Source organism: Acipenser ruthenus, chromosome 50 (genome assembly GCF_902713425.1).
Source record: "Acipenser ruthenus chromosome 50, fAciRut3.2 maternal haplotype, whole genome shotgun sequence".
In the NCBI taxonomy this organism is placed as follows: Eukaryota; Metazoa; Chordata; class Actinopteri; order Acipenseriformes; family Acipenseridae; genus Acipenser; species Acipenser ruthenus.
Window position 1 is genome coordinate 2,133,450 of NC_081238.1, and position 21,014 is coordinate 2,154,463.

At 39.1% G+C, this 21,014-nt stretch overlaps 1 protein-coding gene across 2 annotated transcripts in view; it reads left to right on the forward strand.

Annotated features, from left to right (window-relative positions):
* Window positions 1–344: 344 nt before the first annotated feature.
* The window catches only part of LOC117404530 (prostaglandin D2 receptor 2-like), a 31,397-nt gene continuing 10,727 nt past the window's right edge, over window positions 345–21,014 (forward strand). The window contains exon 1 of one of the 2 annotated variants that reach the window (XM_034007393.3): window positions 345–499. In XM_034007393.3, the coding sequence (XP_033863284.2) occupies window positions 427–499 (73 nt within the window). In that variant the 5' untranslated portion in view covers window positions 345–426. Of the gene's footprint in view, window positions 500–6,896; window positions 7,197–21,014 lie in introns of those variants that run through there. The other variant, XM_034007394.3, reaches the window with a different exon arrangement.

The window sequence follows — 21,014 nt, forward strand, 5'->3', positions numbered from 1 at the left end:
AATCTTCAAAACACCTGGAAACATGCTACAAAATAATAACACACCTGTAGGCCGTCTATGAAGCCCTGGACTTGAGTTATATGCAGGCTTCAGTGGTGGAGAGAACCAATGGTATTTGTAGAAAATTCTAGCTTTAAAGGTTAAGCTTCTTTGTTTTCCTATCTAGGGAGATAAAGAAAATGAAAGCGTAATTCATTGTGATTCCTATTTAAAAAAAAAAAAAAAAAAAAACAGGCCTGTGGTAGCAGGAATGAATTTGCATATAAATTTGGTTATCTGATCCTCTCTGCCAGTGACATGTACTGCTGCACTCAAGGACAGAGGCTCACATGAGTCTGTTAACCCAAAAGAAGGGACAGCTTTCTGGCAGGGTTTGTAAGACGGAGTCCTGTCCACTTTGTATTACAATTGAGTCTATTTGGTGCCATGCAGGGAATTTCTCTTAGAAACCTACCATATGAAAACAAAGGGCGGATTGAGGAAATGGAAGGAATGCCAGGTATGTTGAAGTTTTCTGTCTCACGTGGTTTGATTGGATGAGGCAGGCTTTCCAGTCCTGGCAGTGGAATTCTTCAGACAAGCTCAAAGCAACTCCAAGCCAGATCAGAACTGGAGGAATGAAACCCAGGACCACTCCGAATTATTGCGTTTATTACATCCACTAGGAGCAGAGTATCACCGGGGGTTACACTGGTGCAGAAGATGCATTTAGGAATTAGACCTATCTGAGTGCTCTATTGATTAACCTCGACAGACAGCTCTATTGAGGCAGTCGGATGCTTTAGTCCATATAGCTAACAAATACAATTCCAGTAAATCTAATATGAATTACCATCACTTTGTAGCTCTCACATTATCCTGTATGAAAGATGCACGCGTTATGTTAAATGTGTGTTTAATTTTTCATGTTATTTTTCGTCTCTTGCACTCTTTTCATGCTGCACGCTGAATGGGAAAGAATGGAGAAAACACAGTCGGTTAATAATTGTATTAAAACACTTATGATTGCAAATACAGTCTCATAAAAGGTAAGGGGATAGATAAAGAAAAAGGAAAAAATGTTATTTGAAGCAATTAGCTTTTAAATATTCCTATTTATATTTGAACTGCACATTGTACACCTCGCTATTGTACCACTCCAATTGTTTTAACAGTATTTTCTGTTCTTGGTGTCACTTTCCTGCTTGTAATACACACGGTGCTCATGCTCAGCTCTGACGTCTGCTGCCCAGCGCCCGATTGCAGAGTTTACCGCCGTTACCACTTCTGCTTCTTGTTTCGTCATTTAAAAACGCATCTGAGCTAGTTTACAGACCTGATCAGTAAGTAATTTCTGCATTGGACAAAGCCTGCAGGGCATTTTATTGATTCAATTAAAGTCATTGTAGACAACAGAATCTTTCTATGCAGTTTTTGCATGCATTGTCAGTTTCAGAAACAGCTCCATCAAATGCAACTTGCTTAAACACCTGTATGTTTATATACAGGTATATTTAATGGTTATTTTATATATAGGGTCATTTGGGAATATTAATTATTTTAAAATAGTCAATATTAATTCCTCGCCTGCTTTAGGGTAATACAGATTAAAATGAACCCCAGACCCTATCTTCAAACTCACACTAGCCCTGATGCACCGTCCTGGCTTTAAGAACTACCTTCAATTTAGTATGTTGAAAAGATCAGGAGCCATGAGTTTGCTGTAAATACAGTACAACTTCGCATATCCGACCCCCTGTGGACGGGTATAGGTGGATCTGTGAAAAAGTTGGATTTGCGAACATCTACAGAAAAAGCATTTACACATCCATAAATAGATTAGTGAACAAAAACAACACGCAAACTGCTTTAAACATAGGGAAATGTTTTGCTTTAAAAGTAAGCATACGTAAACAAGATTAATTAGGCTACAAATACACAGTGTTGCTATGCGGTTTGCTATAAGCCATCTCCATGCAAAACGTCATTTATAAAGCTTGATTTGTTTAATTCAAATGCATTTAAAATATACAAGAACTCGCTGCCAATATCTATAAGCGTGCGTGCCATCATATAAACACATTGCACAAAAAAAAAGCTATCTCGACTGGTGTATTGAAACGTCACTGCTACATGCAGCTGACTGACACACGCACACAGCCTGCCTTTCTTAAAGGGGAACGCACTAAAAGGCTGATTGCTATAACGCTTTCTTTCTGAGCTGCATTTGCTGCCAATGCCATTACTCTCCTAGCCTACCTTTAATATTTATTTGCGGAGCCGGTTATGATCAGGGCGGTTATGTGACGGTCCGATATGCTTCGCTCCACTGTAAATGCAATTCCTGTTAGTAAACCTACAGACTCACAGATTAGATGTATTCATGCTGTAATGAGTATGGTCAGTTCTGAGCAGGTGCCTGATTGTAAAAGATCTGGCACCTGGTCATTTTAAATAATATACGTAACAAGGGGAGTTATGAATCCCACCTGTATGTGGGGCTAGTTCCTAGAAACTAGAGTTCCAAGTTTCAAAGCAGTTTCTGGAAAGTTGTTTATAACTGTTGCTAAATCTCTGCATATAAAGCCGGGTGTGCAGTATAACAGCTGGCATGCTTACAAGTCCCGGTAGAGGGTATAATTCACTGGGATTACTCTTCCTTGGAAACTAAAGAATGTCCCTTTGCCTTAATGGATTATTCTGCATGACCTGTGAGGCACTGCAGATGTTTAAATAACCTGTCCAGGTAGTCAAGCATGTTCTTGGGCTATAGATATATGGGTTCAGGGGGTCCCCGATGTCTTAGCTATTTATATTTGTAATCCCCAGTGCAGGGGGTACAGTGGAGGTGCTTGTACGCATGTCACACATTTCTCCACATATCTGGAGAACCAATTGTCATGGAACTTTGTATTATTGAGAGTTAGATTCTGGGGAATATATGGAGGGGTCTGCCTGTCCGTACGTTATGTCATCTGTATGTCACACTTACAACAGCATGACTAGGTAGCCCATTTCATCCCCTCCCCACTCTCTGTGTGAAGAAGTGTCTCCTTCCCTCTGTCCTAAGTCTATCTCCATTGATTTCCATTGAGGTCATGGTTTATGTGCTGTGCTTAAAGTATTGGTTTGGGTTAACTTTAAGATTTTGAACACTTCAGTCATGCTCCCCCTAATTCAGTTCTTCCAGCCTATCTTCACAACTCATTCCTTTAAACCTTGGGATTAGTCTGGTTGCTCTTTGTTGAACTCTCTCAAGGGCCACAATGTCACTTTGGTACTGTAATGACCAGAACTGGATGTTCAATGTTTAGGAAGTTATCTTAACTAATGTATTCATCTTCTTGTGGTCTCACCAGAACATTATACAACCTCATCCACCTTAGATTTGTACACGTATGGTTATAATCCCAAGCTTTCTGTTTGCCTTTTTCATTTTAAACATTTATATATCAGAACCAACCAGTGATACCATTTTATAATGAAATGAAGCCCAGATACTCTAGAATACAGATCACAATGATGAAATAATTACACTGAAGCATGAATCTGCAACATCACGTATAACAAGACTTGTAAACAATGTCACTGCACTCTTATCGCTGGCTGTTTAGCAATATGCAGCTTATTGGATCGGTTCAAACAAGCATGTGCGCTGGAAAGAGCATCAAGTTTAGAATGGGTTCTTGAAGTCATGCTATTGATATGTTCCCCAAGTTTTAAACTGGAGTCAGCCCACAGCCTCAGCAAAGTCCCATCTTCAGTATGTGTAACGGATCTCCTTTTAGCAGCTGATGAGTTAATAGTACTGCCGCCTACTTGCCTCTCATCTACACAGCTTTCTGTTTAGTTGAATGGTAAGACATTCTTCTTTAAACCTCCTGCAACAGTGCTGGTTCTCTGTTCCCACAACACGCCACTCATTTCAATCTCTGCACCAGCATTGTTGCAGGAGGGAGCATGAACTGGTGGCACTGCGATGTTCAGAAGAAAAAAAATCTCCTGGCGCATGTTCCAGTGTAAAAGGTGAATCCTATGATGTGTAACTAAATGTTAGAAACATATTTCTGCAATATGGACAACACAGGATACAGAACAGGCATGTGTTTGTTGGAAACACTGCAGAGGAGTGTGTTACACTTTAAACAAACAAATTAAGTGATCGATAAATTACACATCAAATGCAACACAAGAAACATGGGAAGAGAAGGGAGTAGCAGCTCCTGTAATAATAATAAGAAGCTATATTAAACTCTAATACAGTTTTTATACATTAAAGGTGCTCCACGTGGAGTGCAGGATGTGCCCTATAGTCTAGACGTCGTCGGTTCGAGTCCAGGCTATTCCTTTGCCGACAGAGGACAGGAGCTTCCAGGGGGGCAGTGATCAATTGGCCGAACGCCACCCGGGGGGAGGGAGGGTTAGGCCGGACCAGGGTGTCCTTGGCTCACCGCACACCAGCGACCCCTGTAGTCTGGCTGGGCGACTGCAGGCTTGCCTGTAAGCTGCCCGAGAGCTGCGTTGTCCTCAAACGCTTCGGAGGACAGCGTGTGTTCGTCTTCGCCCTCCCGAGTCAGCGCAGGGGTGGTTGCAGTGAGCTGAGCAAAATAAAATAATTGGACATTCCAAATTGGGAGAAAATAATAAAACAATTATTGGCAATGACTGAATTAAAAAAAAAAAAGAAACCTGTTAAGATTTAAAAACCTTCTCACATGCTGTGGTGTGCTCTCCAACTTAGACAACCATGTAGCCAAACCCTACAAGTCAGGGTTGGCACCTGCTACCAATAAACAATGCAGTGCTAATTCATGCCTTATTAAGCCATTATTTCACCTGGCTACAGGTACATACAGGTAAAGGCAGTGTAGTGCAGGGAGAGTCATGCGAGCAGGAGCTTGCTGGTTTGAATCCTGGTCACGCTGAGTTGCTGATCTCGAGCTGGTTTACCTCGCAGCACTACACTGACCCCTACGGGTCAGGGGTCAATATTGTTGGCAAACGTTTTGAAAATCCATAAACTCTTAACTAACAGTAAGCTGCAGACACGTCTATCGTTTTATCCCTCGTTTTTTTGTATTACTTTGCAATCGCATGCACTGAATGGCCTGTTTGTTATTTTATTGTTTCATTGCCAAAAGTTTATTTTTATTTTTAGTTTGCTTGTGTAAGGTCCTGTAGATTTGCAGAATGAAACTTGGTGTGTGACAGGGTAGCCGAGGGGTGAATTTCCCAGACCAGACAGCCAAGTACTCGGGTGAAAAAGCGCACTGCAGCGCCGTTTTTATCAAAACAAAAATAAAATAAATATTTCAACAAAAACAACGCTCACAGAGCAAGGAAAGCTGCAGGCTTTTATACCATGTCACAATAATTATAAACATTCAAACAATAATTCAGTAAACTGCTCCAGCCACATTCTCACATGCTATCTGGCAGAGGCGGTGCCGGCAGCGCGTCCTCTGCCAGACAGCTCAAAACAATACATTAAATCACCCTGTGACAGGAATGGCTGAGGGTCTGACGTCATGGCCGAAGAAGGCACAACAAAACAAAAAGGTATGGTGCAGTGGCGCGGCCGCCGTTTTATTTAAAGCAAACAAAAATAAATATTTAAACAAAAATAAACACTGTGCTCACCGAGCAAAACAAAAGAGTAAACAAAAACAAATCACGCACACAAAATCAACAATAAATAATAAATAAACCATACAGGTCAGACTGGGCAGTCGCTGTCACTGTCCCTGTATGTTACAAATTTAGTTTCGTTTTCACGCTTTCAATCTCCGTCTCGCTCTCTCCATCCAACACCCCACCCAGAGTGCCGAGAGCTGCAGGCTTTTATTAACAGGTGACCATCTCCCGATTAGCAACAAATTAAACCACTTAATTCATTCGGGAGATGGCCACCTTCTGCACGAGTTTTAATTAATTACTCCTGGCAGAGGACGAGCACCGATCTCGCCTCTGCCAGGACACGTTTTTAAAAATAAACAAAACAATAACACGGCGTTACGCCGTCATAAATATAACACAATAAAACTAAATAAATAATACAAAACACTCTGCACAGAGGCGGAGGGGGAGACCCCGATCTAAAAATAAATAAACAATGTACAGGGCTGCTCGCCCTGTTACACACCCGTTCTTAAACACCAAACAATACATTTCCTTTTTAAATAATAATACAGTACAGTATAGCTAAAAGTCACATTGCATAGGATTTGAATGGCATGAGGAAGGATGTCAGAAGTTTGTATCTCTAGCCTAAAGTCAAAGCAGCTCCAAGCCCAGTATGGCAGATTTAGAGGAAAACGGTCTCAAGTGTGGAGTTATGAAAGAAACACATGTTATACCACAGATGTATTTTAATTTGAAAGCATGATATCTGGGACTAGTTTAGGTTAAAGGAAGCTCTCCGTTTCTATGCCTTATTCTCTGGATATCTGTTACACTTTCTGGCTCATTTCATCTCAGCAGTGTCATCTGTTACTGGCTCAAAGCATGTCAGTCAACAGAGGATGTCGATGGTTGGTTAATGACAAGAAATAAGCCAATTGGTCAATATCACCCTCCAGGGGGCCAAGGAAGTGCAACACTATCGAAAAGCATGGCTTGCCAACAGAGATAACTTTGTGTAGTACCAAATATTATGTTGTGGCATGATACAAGGTCTATAACATGTGTTTCTTTCAAAACTGCACATTTGAGACTGATGTCATGAATAGAACTGCTCACCAGATTTAAGGAATTATTTTGTTAGCTACAGTCACTTGAACGGTAAAAAAAAGCCAGTATTTAAACTATTCAGAAATGCATTGGCAGTTAGACATAGTTTTGCCTTTTCAAGTACAAGCATATGCGTGCAATATTTAAACCACTGATCATATCAAACAGGCAAAACAAGCTATCACAGCCTTTATCTGGCACCGCAGCTATTTTTTCCTCATAATACCCATTTGCAAATCTCTTGAAGGTGCATTTGTACTCATCTTTTGAAAGAAGAAGAATTTTGCACAAATAAAATAGAATTGTCTGCAATGTTTGCTTCATCTTGTGAGGCCATCTACAGTGACTGACAAAGGTCCTGACCACAAAACCAGAAAGAAGTCACTTCTCTCTCTTCTGTTTCTCTCTTGTTCTCCCTCTCTCCACTCTCAGCTCTGTTTTGTTAAAGGCAGTCCAGTTTGAAGAAGTCATTTTCAGCTCTGCTACAGGTAACCTATACTTTTATATTATCACAAAGTCGATTTTTTTTAAATGTTGTATTATAAAGTTTCACTGCTTAGGGAAAATGTATTGTATTGCAAGTTGTGTATGGTTATCTTGAAATCGTTGCTACATTTTGCTGTGTTTAAATACCAAAGCAGTAAACTTCGAGAAGGGGCTGGCTCAGTATCGCCTCTGTGCTTTCCTACTCATTTTTAGAAGTGTTCTTTATATCTCTGCATACAGAAGAGAAGCTATGATCTGGAAGTGTGTAGTTCATTCTTACCCTCCAGGTAGCCAAGAAAGTGCAACACAATCTAAAAGCATGGATTGCAAACAGAGATGAACTTGTTTTATCATGTTTTAAAACAAAACTGTTCGCTATAACATGTGTTTCTTTCAAAACTGCACATTTGAGACCTATAGAAGGGATGTGCACCCCCCTGCTCGGTGTTTGACCAGTGTGTGTGTTTTACATGGGCTCTTCATATCAAATCAATATGTATACAATGGCTGCCCAAACAATAACTAATCCCTAACTAATATGTTGATGCTTATGGTTGAGACTTGGTTGAGGAGTCAACTAACCACCAACTAAAGATGAGCAGCACCTACTTAACCATTAATAACTGTCTGGCCAGGTTAGAGTTGAGAAATGAAACTGAAGTCGTATGTTACTTTTTCGCTTTCTTAATACTGGTACACAATGCTCAGTCTTATTATCTACTGCTAGTTCCCCACCTTAAAAAAACAAGCGTTCTCTTTATACAACCACGTCAAGATATTTCTGTAAGATATGGTGGGTAAGATACACATTTCTTTCTGCACTTAAATGGCCATTTTTTATCTTTAAATTCCATGTATTTCTATTATCACCTTTTATGATGTTTGTATTCTCGTTGGTTTTGCAACCATGCAAATCCTTCTTAAGTCTTGTTACAGTGCTTTGACCTGAGTTTAGGAACTGCTCTTCAGTTCTGCTAACCTTGTTCAGTTCCCAGATATTTATTATTGTGTGTGGGCGTTGTTTGGAAAGCCTGTTGAAATCTCTGGATGCGTGCAAGGAAATTTTTAATCTATGAATTGTTTCCAGTCTAATTTTAACCACAATATAGAAATTAAGTTTAATCAGTTTTATCTTACTTCTGTTTTTAAAACAAAGCAGCACAATGTTTCACAGTCCACTAAAGATGTGTAAACAAGGAAGTAAAAAACATTTTCTCCTGCTTTGTTTAGTTGTTAGATCCTTTGCTTGTACTTTGTACTGGTATATAAACATTTACATTTTTACATACACTGCTTAGACATGTTGCATTTTTCTATTCTGATGCATTATGAGCATCAACAATTTATTCAAAGCCTCCACTAGTGTTTTCTACTATTATAACAACCTTGACTTGCACAAAGAAGGAAAAACATTGAGTGAAATAGCTTGCATCACTCGATTTTCAAGGTGTGGTATCCGAAGCGTAATCAGCAAGTACAGAGATCTGTAATTGACAAACCCAGGACTGGAAGACCCAAAAAGCTGTCTAACAAGGATGAGCAATACTTGAAGATAATATCCTTAAGGAATAGAAAGAAGACAAGCACTGAATTGACAACAGAACTGTCAGAAGGCACAGGTGTCATTGGCCATCCATCAACAGTACGAAGGTCAGGACTTAAAGGATGTGTTACAGAAAGAATACCTCTGTTAAGAAAGGGGAACAAGACTGAAAGGCTAAAGTAGTATACACAAGAGCACAGAATTTGGACTGTGGAACAATGGTCAAAGGTGCTTTGGACTGTTGATGGATGGCCAATGACATCTGTGCCTTCTGCCAGTTCTGTTGTCAATTCATCGCTTGTATCCGCATGTATCCCATGAAGGAGAATACTGTGTGCTACCTCACCACGTGACCCAGTACAGGATAGCCGAGGCCTGACGATCACACCCAACAGGTGGATTGCTTAACCAGCTTGATCTTGCTGGTCACCCAGCACCATGGCCAGCATTCAGAACATACCAGCAGAGGTATGTGTTGGTTCTGGGATCCCACAGGGTACCTTCACACCTTGTGCAGTCCCTGTTTCACCCATCTGGTGAGGTGGAGGTGGAGAACTCCTTCTATAAGGCAGTGCAGCTGGCTACTGTACCATTGCAGCTCAGTGACCAAGACAATTGCCATTTAACAGCCTCTTTATCATAGACAGGAGACTTGTTTAAGAGGCCCACTCTAATACAAGTGGAAAATGTGAGAGACCACTCCTAGCCTATTGTCTACACACCCTTCAGCTCCTGGGTAACATTTGTTTGTAGGGTTTTTTTTCAGGAGTGTTCGCATTGCATTGCCCATCTCTGCCTTCTGTATGGCTGCTCCTGTGGCACAACTTATAGGTTGACGGTTAACAGAAGACAGTTTCTGATGCAGCATATCCTGACTTCTTAGAAATATAACGTTCTTTCTTGTAGCACTTCCTTTTTTTGAGGGTATGTCACAAATTGGCTTGGTGGGTGATGTCAGACCAGGGAGGAGACAGACACAGACAACACTGGGGTATGAATGTGCTGCTTGCATGTTTTAATAATAAATAAACAAGAAACTAGAAGAGACTGAGTCAAGCAGACCAGCGTTTGGGCTCTAGTGCTTTCATCAGTGTTATTGAAACTAGAAGAAACTGAGTCAGGCAGACAAACGTTTCAGCTAGTGCCTTTATCAGTGTGTGCAGGACAGACGCCCTTCTTTCTCAGCTGTGTTTGGTGCTGATGTCACAACAGATCAGGAAATAGTTAGGTCATCTATCACACAGCCAAATGCAGAAAGATTGTTTGTATAGATAACAAAGTAAAAATAGCACTGGACAGCTGGAGGTAAGATGAATAGGAAGATATGTTCTCAGTTTTTAGAAAACGTTGCTGAAGGTTTTAGCTGGCTAATTCATTTGAAGGCAGGAGATCATTTTCTGAGCAGGTCATCCACCTACAAAACTGTATTTGTGCACAAACACAGTGCTACATGATACGCAGCACCCCAGGTTCTCTCGTTCATGAGAATATTCCTCATGGCTCCTGAATAACCATTAAAAAAAATAGCTTTGTATTGAGGTGGATTCTCCCATCTCAAACCTAAGCCTAATCCAACTTGCCAGACGCATCAAATAAAGAAGCACTGAAAGGAAGTGAAGAAAGCTTAAGATACACTGTCATTACTTTTATAAAGCCTGGCAGTGAAGCGTCATTTTTATACAGATTTAAACTTCAGATAGCATTATTATAATTATAATGCTGCCTAATAAAAGCTGCAGCAGGTTATCATCTTATTCATAGCTCTACTAAATGTAATCATTTATTTTAATTTTGCGTGATCAGTATTTTGATATTGAGTTTGGATGAAACTGTAAGTGACACTCAATAACAACAGATACAAGTGTCGGCAGCAGGATAGCCCAGTTATTTACAGTTTTCAAAACGTTTTAAGTGGAGAAATGTTGTTTTGTACAAACTCTAGAAGTGTGCTAATCATTTATTTGTAACGTTCCAAACTTGTGCACAGTCATGACAAACATCCAATAACCGACCTCTTAGTGTTAAAATGTCTTTTTTTATGTGTTTTTTGCGATACGTATTTTAGCCAAAAATAAATATTCCCCAAAATATTTTTTTCAGTTCAGTCTCTCCCGGAGAATCCTAAAAAGAAATAATTAAGGAGAGTTATCTGGAAACGCCATTTTCAAAGTTTGTTTTATGCCTTGAAATATTCAATTCAAATATTGCTTCACTTCTGTGTATTATAAATATCATATGGGAGATACTGAAATTGAAGAAGCAATCTATGAAAAAGACCTAAGAGTTTATGTTGACTCAGAAATGTCTTCATCTAGACAATGTGGGGAAGCTATAGAAAAGGCCAACAAGATGCTCAGATATATTGTGAAATTTTTTAAATTTAAATCAAGGGAAGTAATGTTAAAATTTTACAATGCATTAGTAAGACCTCATCTAGAATATTGTGTTCAGTTCTGGTCACCTCGTTACAAAAAGGATATTGCTGCTCTAGAAAGAGTGCAAAGAAGAGCGACCACAATTATCCCGGGTTTAAAAAGCATGTCGTATGCAGACAGGCTAAAAGAATTGAATCTATTCAGTCTTGAACAAAGAAGACTACGCGGCGATCTGATTCAAGCATTCAAAATTCTAAAAGGTATAGACAATGTCGACCCAGGGAACTTTTTCGACCAGAAAAAAGAAACAAGGACCAGGGGTCACAAATGGAGATTAGATAAAGGGGCATTCAGAACAGAAAATAGGAGGCACTTTTTTACACAGAGAATTGTGAGGATCTGGAACCAACTCCACAGTAATGTTGTTGAAGCTGACACCCTGGGATCCTTCAAGAAGCTGCTTGATGAGATTCTGGGATCAATAAGCTACTAACAACCAAACAAGCAAGATGGGCCGAATGGCCTCCTCTTGTTTGTAAACTTTCTTATATTCTTATGTTCTTCTGGAAGCAGCAGTTCAAATGTTGAATTTATAAAAGGCACTACAGTGCACTCTGTTTATAAGAATCACATCCGTCCCGGATGATCTGATTCTTATAAGCGGTTGATTCTTAAAAGCGGACCGATATTACTGTGGTTGAGAATGAAAGCTTTGTTCCCTGCAGTGTAATGGCTTGACCACTAGATGTCGTGAGTTTCTGTATTTATGCACAGGGACCCCACAAATTATTGTTTGGTTAGTTCTCCAACTGAAAGCAAAGTTTATTTTGTTTGTTTTATTAGCGGTTGTTTCCCCACCGCACTGTAAGAAAAATAAAACCCACACCGGTTTAAAACTGTAAATCAAGACTCCAGCCTGATCATTTACACTGCCCTCGGCCACTCTGTCACATTACAATTAGCAAAAGAACCTCTGCGCATCAGCACTTTAAATACAGTATACAAATGTCAATGGTGCTCATTCACTGAGGACAATCCATCAAAACAAGTCCTCGTGGGTAAGCAGCTTGTTATATGATCACGATTATGTTTACTCAAGGCTGCAGAATCCTATTTTACTTCAGTATACTTGCGAAGCAATCGTCTCATGAGGGTGCCTAGTTTAACTGCCCTGCGGTGTTACGTGTAATGGCTTTTGAATTAAAATGACCTTACAGTATTTTACTGTCAGGACTACCACTGCATTTAAGCATCTGTGGCTGACTTATTTTCTGTTGCGATGCAAATCTCACAGTTTTTCATGGATTGCCTTGTCATGGATGGTTCAGAAATGACATTTCTGTGTAAAAATCCAACCTCAACTGCACTTCCGTCCACCTGAAACCACACACTTCACAAATGAATTACTTTCTGTTTCGCTTCAATTAAAATATTGGCCTTGCTTGTTTATTATTATTATTATTTATTTCTTAGCAGACGCCCTTATCCAGGGCGACTTACAATTGTTACAAGATATCACATTATTTTACATACAATTACCCATTTATACAGTTGGGTTTTTACTGTAGCAATTTAGGTAAAGTACCTTGCTCAAGGGTACAACAGCAATGTCCCCACCGGGGATTGAACCCACAACCCTCTGGTCAAGTGTCCAGAGCCCTAACCACTACTCCACACTGCTGCCACACACTCTTGTTTGCAACTAGTATACTCTTTAAAAACACGCTAACATTATTATTTGCTACCAACAGGACTGGTTTTTGTTGTGTGTCTTCGCTTCCTGGTTCTCGAGAAATCATGCGACAGCCAACCTTTCAACTCTGTGTAGGGAAGGGATGACAATGGCAGAACAACACAGTACAAGTAGCTAAGGAATGCAAACAGTTATGGTTTCTTTAACAGAGTATGGTAACAGATATAATTTTAAAATTAAAATACAGGTTTGCTATAATATGTGCTTCTTTCAAAACTGCACATTTGAGACCTATACAGTGAATGGACTGGTAAGATGGAACATAATTGTTTCATTTGATAGAACAGCTACAGCAAATACAGAGTGTGTATTTCCCTATGTGCTACAGTAAAAGTGTTACAATGTTAGTATTGTTGGAGATGCGGAACTAGCATGCAAATGTTTCTTATTTAACTTAAACCTGGAATTCAAATCCATTTCATATCAGCTTTTCATAATCATTTGCATTAGGGATCAACTAACAGCAAAAACAGTTCTACAGCGTGACTTCCACCTGACAGTGCTACGGGTGCAACATCATCATCTATCAGTGAATCGTGAGCCATTCTTTAAGTGATATATCATATCGTAATAGAGTTATGTATCACCTGATGCAAGAATGAAAGCACAGCAGCCCAGCTCATTGTAGTTCACCAAGTAGTTCTTGAATGAAGAATGTGTGTGTTTTAAAGTTGATATGAATGCATACTCTCCCTTGTTCATTTAATGATTGTCCTTTAACAAAATAGTTTGTCATTAATTAGCAAAGTAAGAATAAAGGATGGAGGGAAGACTACCTATACAGGATCCAAGAGTCTAGAGATACTGACACAGCTACCCCAGTTGTTTCATTGTCCATTTTTTTCTGGACAGCTCTAAACACTCTAAAGGCCTGTGAACGCAGGGTCACTTTGTGGCTTGGTTCTTGGTTCAGGAGGCTAACATGGCACACCAGCAGAGACTTGAGCAGACATGCAGTGCCACTTCAGCCAAGCTTGCTGCAAAATATTTCTTATTGTACAGTGAAGAAGAATTGAAGTTACTGCACCTTACATAGTTTCATGTTGGATCCAGGTGCACAAGTCTCAAAGAATAGATGGAGAGCTAGAAACAGACCCGCTCGGCTGTGATTGAAACCACTTAGTTACACTTTAATTAGAACTTGCACCTTGTCCTGAACATTCGATTTATAAATAAAAATAACTTCTATTGTATAGAGCCACGTGGCATTTAAAAAGAGTTTTTACACACTGTGTATTATTGTTCTCTTAATCCCTGTTATGAGCACAAGAGACTAAACATAGAGAAGAATGACAAAATAGTCTAATCTAACATAGGCTACTTATGGGAGACTGCAGCGGAAAATATTATTTTTCAGACTCAATCAAAATATAACTGCCAATGGGATTCTGTTCCTTTTGTCAATCACAGGAAGTCGATTTACATTACATCATTTACATTTCCTCACACACAGAATACCTACTCATCAAGATTATTATTATTATTTATTTCTTAGCAGACGCCCTTATCCAGGGTGACTTACAATTGTTACAAGATATCACATTATACATTATTTCAGATTATACAGATATCATATTATTTTACATACAATTACCCATTTATACAGTTGGGTTTTTACTGGAGCAATCTAGGTAAAGTACCTTGCTCAAGGGTACAACAGCAGTGTCCCCCCCACCTGGGATTGAACCCACAACCCTCCGGTCAAGAGTCCAGAGCCCTAACCACTACTCCACACTGCTGCCCTAAAATGCTGCTCTTTGCTGAAATATGAAAATGCCTTGTTATGGATTAAACAGTATAATAATAATAATAATAATAATAATAATAATAATAATAATAATAATAATAATAATAATTTTAATAATAATAATAATAATAATAATAATAATAATAATAATAATAATACAAGAAACGTCAAATCAGTTATGTAATTGCCAAAAAATAGCAAAATAAACAAAACTTAAATAATAAAATAAATATTGACAGTTTCTGAAACCAATCTTTTTAAACATCTTTCCAAAATAAATACAAAAACATTAACCCATTGTAATACAAGATACAGAGTACAGGTGACATTCGTTTCATGAAGCAGTTTTAATTGTGGTTTGAAACTTACAAACTGTTAAAGACTGCAGTAAAACTAAAATGAATCAGAGAAGTTATGACAGTCATATGGCACAGCTAGCCTACTAGAAATACAATGCAGAGTAATCTGCTGCACACAGACAGGATTTTAACATGTTCCTTTTTAAGTCATGCAGTTCAATCGGTCACTACTTTGCAGTTACTAGCTTTATTAATTTACAAATCGACTGCAAATCCAACCAATGTGTTATTTCATTGTAAGGTCATACTTTTGATTGGTTGATAGTTGGGAAATGCATCACAAGATTTTAGTTCATGTATAAAAATACCGTATATGCGTCCTTTAAATGTTGCAAGACAGGAACGTCTTTGATTTGATTTTAACAAACAAACCGAAAACGATGAAAGTATTTAGCGTAAATGTAAAACAAATAAATACAATTAAAATACTGATTGAAATAAAGCCAATCAACTCCTCATTTAGAAAATGCCAGTAATAAACTGAAATAGCCACATTTACTCTCGCAGCTACCATATGTTTTCCAGAAACCATTTTAAAGGGGATTGGAATGTAATACTGTATGCAGGTGATTAGTTCCAGCTAGACTCGTTAGAGGTCTTGTCTACCCGATGCAACACTTGGGTCGGGTCGGGTTTATTCACTTACATTTATCAGTGTAGCACACCTCGGTAATACACAAACAAGATTTTGCTATCAAAGAAAGATGAGCTTTGGTACTGTGGCAGGGCAGTAGATAATTAGAGGGCGCTGGGCAATGCCCTGCATGTAAATTAAATGTGTTGTGTTTGTTTGGCACGGGTGAATGTGTTGTAAATGCTGTATTGTTTTTGGTTTTAGAACATGTGTTGTTGTATTATGATTTAAAAATGCATTTTGTGTTTATAAAAATACGATGTTTTTCATTGTTATTGTTTGGCAGCGTGGATGGGGTTAAATGCCCCATCCCTGTAAACTCGTGTAGAATGTGAATAATTTAGTGTTAATTCGGAAATGGTCACAGGAATAATAATAATAATTAAAAAACACAAAAAACGCAGCACTATACAAATGTATGTATCGCAAAAAAACAACACACAATACATTTGTATAGCATGTCACACGTACAACTGCCACAGTCAGACCATTTAAATAACAGTATATACATAATACAAAAGCAGCAATTTTAAAGTTACATTTAAACCCATTAAGTTAAGAAAGCCATTTTATAAAAGTGCGTTTTTAGTCTTGACTTGAAAACCACCTCGCATGTTGCTTTAGTTGACACGTTCAAAATTTGACTTTAGTGTTGTAATTCTAAATAGTACTAAATTTGGCCAATCAGATCACTAAAAATAAAACGAGAACCAATGAATTTCAAGAAAGTAGTATGTGTATTAAATTATCCAATTAAAAGTCACCTACATCTGCCGTTCCCGCCCAATTTGTGGCGGTATATGGACGTTGCATTGGGTGAAGTTTAGTGAAAGAAGGATAGACTCGGAACCTCGCTTTAATTCAGGGGTAACGCCGCTGTCTAATGTGTAATTTTAAACAAGTGTTGAAATGTCAGACATTGAATCTAGTAATAGTATTAACCCTATTTTAGTGTACAACTTAAATAAATATAATTAGAAAAAAATCTATATTTGCACCGTAGAAGTAAATCTCTCGCCGCCACCATTTGCAATTTTATGACCAGTGATACATTCCAGGGCATGTACTAGCTATACGCAGTCCTTGTCAGAGTTTAATAAACCTTAAATTCAAAGCTTACAGACTTTACGTTTCCTTGAACAGTGTAGGCAACAAATAGTCAAAGCTGAAGAAAGCAGAGGAAGCTGTGTGTTGCTAATATAGTGGGTGCGTTCACGGAGATCATTCTGTGCAGAATCTGACCAGTTTAGCTAATGGCTGCGTTCACGGAGATCATTCTCAGAAGACCATTGGCTAAACTGGTCAGGTTCTGCAACGATGTAATCTGATGTTTAGAAGTTTTTAAATTTTTAGATGCCTATGCGGCTCCGCTCGAATGCATCTGGACAGCCAGATGCTGTGTGAGGAATTCTAGTCAATAGTTACATGAGTTAGAAGAAATGTGTGGACTGTGACACGGGTAACATGTTGGCTTGGGATGGATGCATTAGCAGATATTTTGCTGCCAAAAAATGTTACAGACCGTGCTGCCAATAAGGGAGAACCTGGATGTGGTTCAGTGCCAACACGGCTTTATGTTACGAGTGATGCCAGACTGGAAGGAACCTTAAGAATTGCTTTCATCTCTTTTGGATGAATATCTTTGGAATTTATGTTTTGATTTGCATGATTTCGAATGTTGTTTTCGTGTTGCTGGTTAAAGAGGATAAGGTCTCAGTTGTAAATGGGAAATAGTTTGTACTGTGAGAAATATTACAGCAGATGGCCTGTCTCTGGATATTTTGTCATGGTTCTTCACAGAGATTTGATACTGGAACAAATTAGCGAACAAGTTGGGACTTTCATAACCTTTTAAAATTCATTATAAGTCATGTCTCCATTCTTAGCATCAACTCAATTTCACAGAGAGTGCAAATCTTGCACTCAAAATGCATTTAAAACATTTCTTTGATGTCACTCTCTGATCTTTTGATTAATTTATTCTACAAATCTTCTTACTAAAAGTGGCTGTGTGGCTTTTAAGAGAAGGGGAGCGTGGGGTAGTATATATATATATATATTTTTTTTTACTAATCTACAGTTTGTGCTACGAATCCGCAGAGCTGTTGAGTCGTCAACAAAACCACAGTCTGAACAATTCAACAGAAAAGAAAATACTTAGAAATGGGCCTGCGATTTCAATTTAGCATTTATTGTTAAAGAAAAGTAATATAATTATACATTTAATATCACTTAAAAAAAAATCAGAATTACAAATTAAATTCCACATAAACATCTCATTTTAGTTTCACATTTCTTCTGGACAGAAAAAAAAAAACCGAATAACTTTATTAAACAAATAACCTTTTACTTGTCAGAGTTGTTTATAGTTTATCTGGCCAGTGCCAGATATCTGAATGAAGCTGTATTACTGAGCTGTCCGTGTCTCGGTTTGTTGTTGTTGAGAGATGCTGAGATGACAGGCTGTGATTGGCCGATTCGGCAGTTGCAGATAATGCTTTCATCAGTGCAAAGTATTGATTGGCTGGTTTCGGGAGATAATAAAATAAATTTGGACCAATTGTGTCTTTATTTAATATTTGCTGTCCAATAGATGTGAACTGAGATTTCATTATGGCAAGTCAAAATGAAAAAGCCGGTATGCTCACGGATTGATTATAAATTTGATTCACAGCTGGTGCCGTGACGTGGCAGCGGGCCTTTCCCGTTTCACAGAAGCCCGCTAGCATGGGAAGCTGATTGGCTGATGGTCCTGATTATACAGCCACGTTTTCTTTAATGACATTCTTAGAACCTTGCCTGTTATGTCACGGTGGAATAGCCTTATGACTCAATTTTGTGGGAAAAGGGGTTAAAAACTCCCAGAAAAACAATCAAAGGTTTTTTGACCAGCATGTGATTTGATGGGAGTCTCTGGCGTTGCTCTTTTAATCCAGGACTCAGCACTTTCTATTATTTAGCCCATTGGTTAACACAGCTCTCTGCCCTGCTAGCAACAGTATCTCTCGTTTTGAGGGCTCTAGTTCTAAACCCTTCACTACTGTCTAGTTGCCGTTGTGATATAAAATTATGGATGCAGCAACATTTCCTGCAGCTTAACTCAGTAAAAAAATGATGTTGTTTGGCTCTAAGATGCTATTAGCGAAGTCCCCACTTGATTGTGTGTTTCTAAGCGATACTGCACATGTGTTACAACCAGCCATTACAAATCCTGCAGCTTAACTTTAGCCAGCACATCACAATGGTTTGCTGGTGTGTATGTGTGTGTACAGCTCTTTGGGTGCTTTATAAATCCCTATTGTATTGTATTGTATTGTACTGTTTAGCAACTGAGAGATATTCAACAAAAGACCTATATATTAGTTAAGGATCATTACAAGGTGTCCAGTTCTGGTCACCACAGTACCAAAGGGACATTTTGGCCCTGGAGAGAGTTCAACAAAGAGCAACCAGACTAATCCCAGGGCTTAAGGACTGAGCTGTGAAGATGAAAGAACTGAATCTATTTAGCCTATAAAAAAAGAAGAATTGAGGGGGACATAAGTGAAGTCTTTAAAATCCTAAAAGGAGATGATGAACCCTAACCAATACTTTAAGTGCACCACAGAAACCAGGACCAGAGGAGAGAAAGTAGAATTAGAGGGAAGGAGACACTTCTTCACACAAAGAGTGTGAGGGGATGGGATGGGCTGCCCGATGTTAATGCTGAATCACTTGGATCCTTTCAGATCCAACACACATGTTACCAGGGGGTTACTGTACAGGGAGCAGCATGTTACCAGGGGGTTACTGTACAGGGAGCAGCATGTTACCAGGGGGTTACTGTACAGGGAGCAGCATGTTACCTGGGGGTTACTGTACAGGGAGCAGCATGTTACCAGGGGGTTACTGTACAGGGAGCAGCATGTTACCAGGGGGTTACTGTACAGGGAGCAGCATGTTAGCAGGGGGTTACTGTACAGGGAGCAGCATGTTACCAGGGGGTTACTGTACAGGGAGCAGCATGTTACCAGGGGGTTACTGTACAGGGAGCAGCATGTTACCAGAGGGTTACTGTACAGGGAGCAGCATGTTACCTGGGGGTTACTGTACAGGGAGCAGCATGTTACCAGGAGGTTACTGTACAGGGAGCAGCATGTTAGCAGGGGGTTACTGTACAGGGAGCAGCATGTTACCAGGAGGTTACAGTACAGGGAGCAGCATGTTACCAGGGGGTTACTGTACAGGGAGCAGGCTCGCTTTGATTAAAATATCACAGAGCATTCATTCAGAACAACTGCTTGGAATGCTGTTGATTTGTTGGTTGTTGTTGTGAGCTTTTTGTTATCAAATAAAATAACAATTGTTCTGCTTTTAAATGACACAGCTTCGTTGGCATGGCATGGCATGGCATGGTGGTTTGCCTAGATGGTTTTGGATCAAATAAGGAAACTGTTTATGCATCTTGTCCCTGTATAATAATAATAACTATATAATGCTGAGACACACAAACTGCCTATCTTGTTCAATATGAGATCGAACAGAACAGAAACCTCTGATGTTATTCAATTGCTTGATTCAGGCATTCCTGATATATAATATAATAAAGTGTTCCAGAACCCACTGCAGTGTTTACAGAAACACATATCCCGTGTTTTTACTGGGGAACGTTTGCCAGGATAAAGAACATTTTCCTTCTATACATCACAGCATATCTGGTTAGTGCTCCCTCCTGCAGAATTTGCATGCAGTTCTTCAGACTGATGTGCAAAATATTATTATTATTTATTTCTTAGCAGACGCCCTTATCCAGGGTGACTTACAATTGTTACAAGATATCACATTATTTTTACATACAATTACATTATTTGTTACATACAGTTACCCATTTATACAGTTGGGTTTTTACTGGAGCAATCTAGGTAAAGTACCTTGCTCAAAGGTACAGCAGCAGTGTCACCCACCTGGGATTGAACCCACAACCCTCCGGTCAAGAGTCCAGAGCCCTAACCACTACTCCACACTGCTGCCCCAAATACAAAAATACAAGCAAAATATCTTCAACAGAAGAAAAAAGGGCCCAGTGATAATGCTAGTTCTAATAAAAAAAAATATATGGATTTTTATAAAACTTGGTTAACGCTCCTTTAAGAACTTTTTAATAATTGTTATCAATTATTATTGTTATTAATTAGTCATTTAGCAGACGCTTTTATCCAAAACGACTTACAGAGACTAGTGTGTGAACTATGCATCATCAACAACTGCGGCTGCAGTCACTTACAATAGGACCTTGGTGTTATGTCTCAGCCTAAGGATGGAGCACAAGCAGGTTAACTGACTTGTTTAGGGTCACACACAGTGAGTCAATGGATGAGCCAGGATTTGAACCTGGAACCTTCAAGCCCCTTTCTTTAACCACTAGACCAC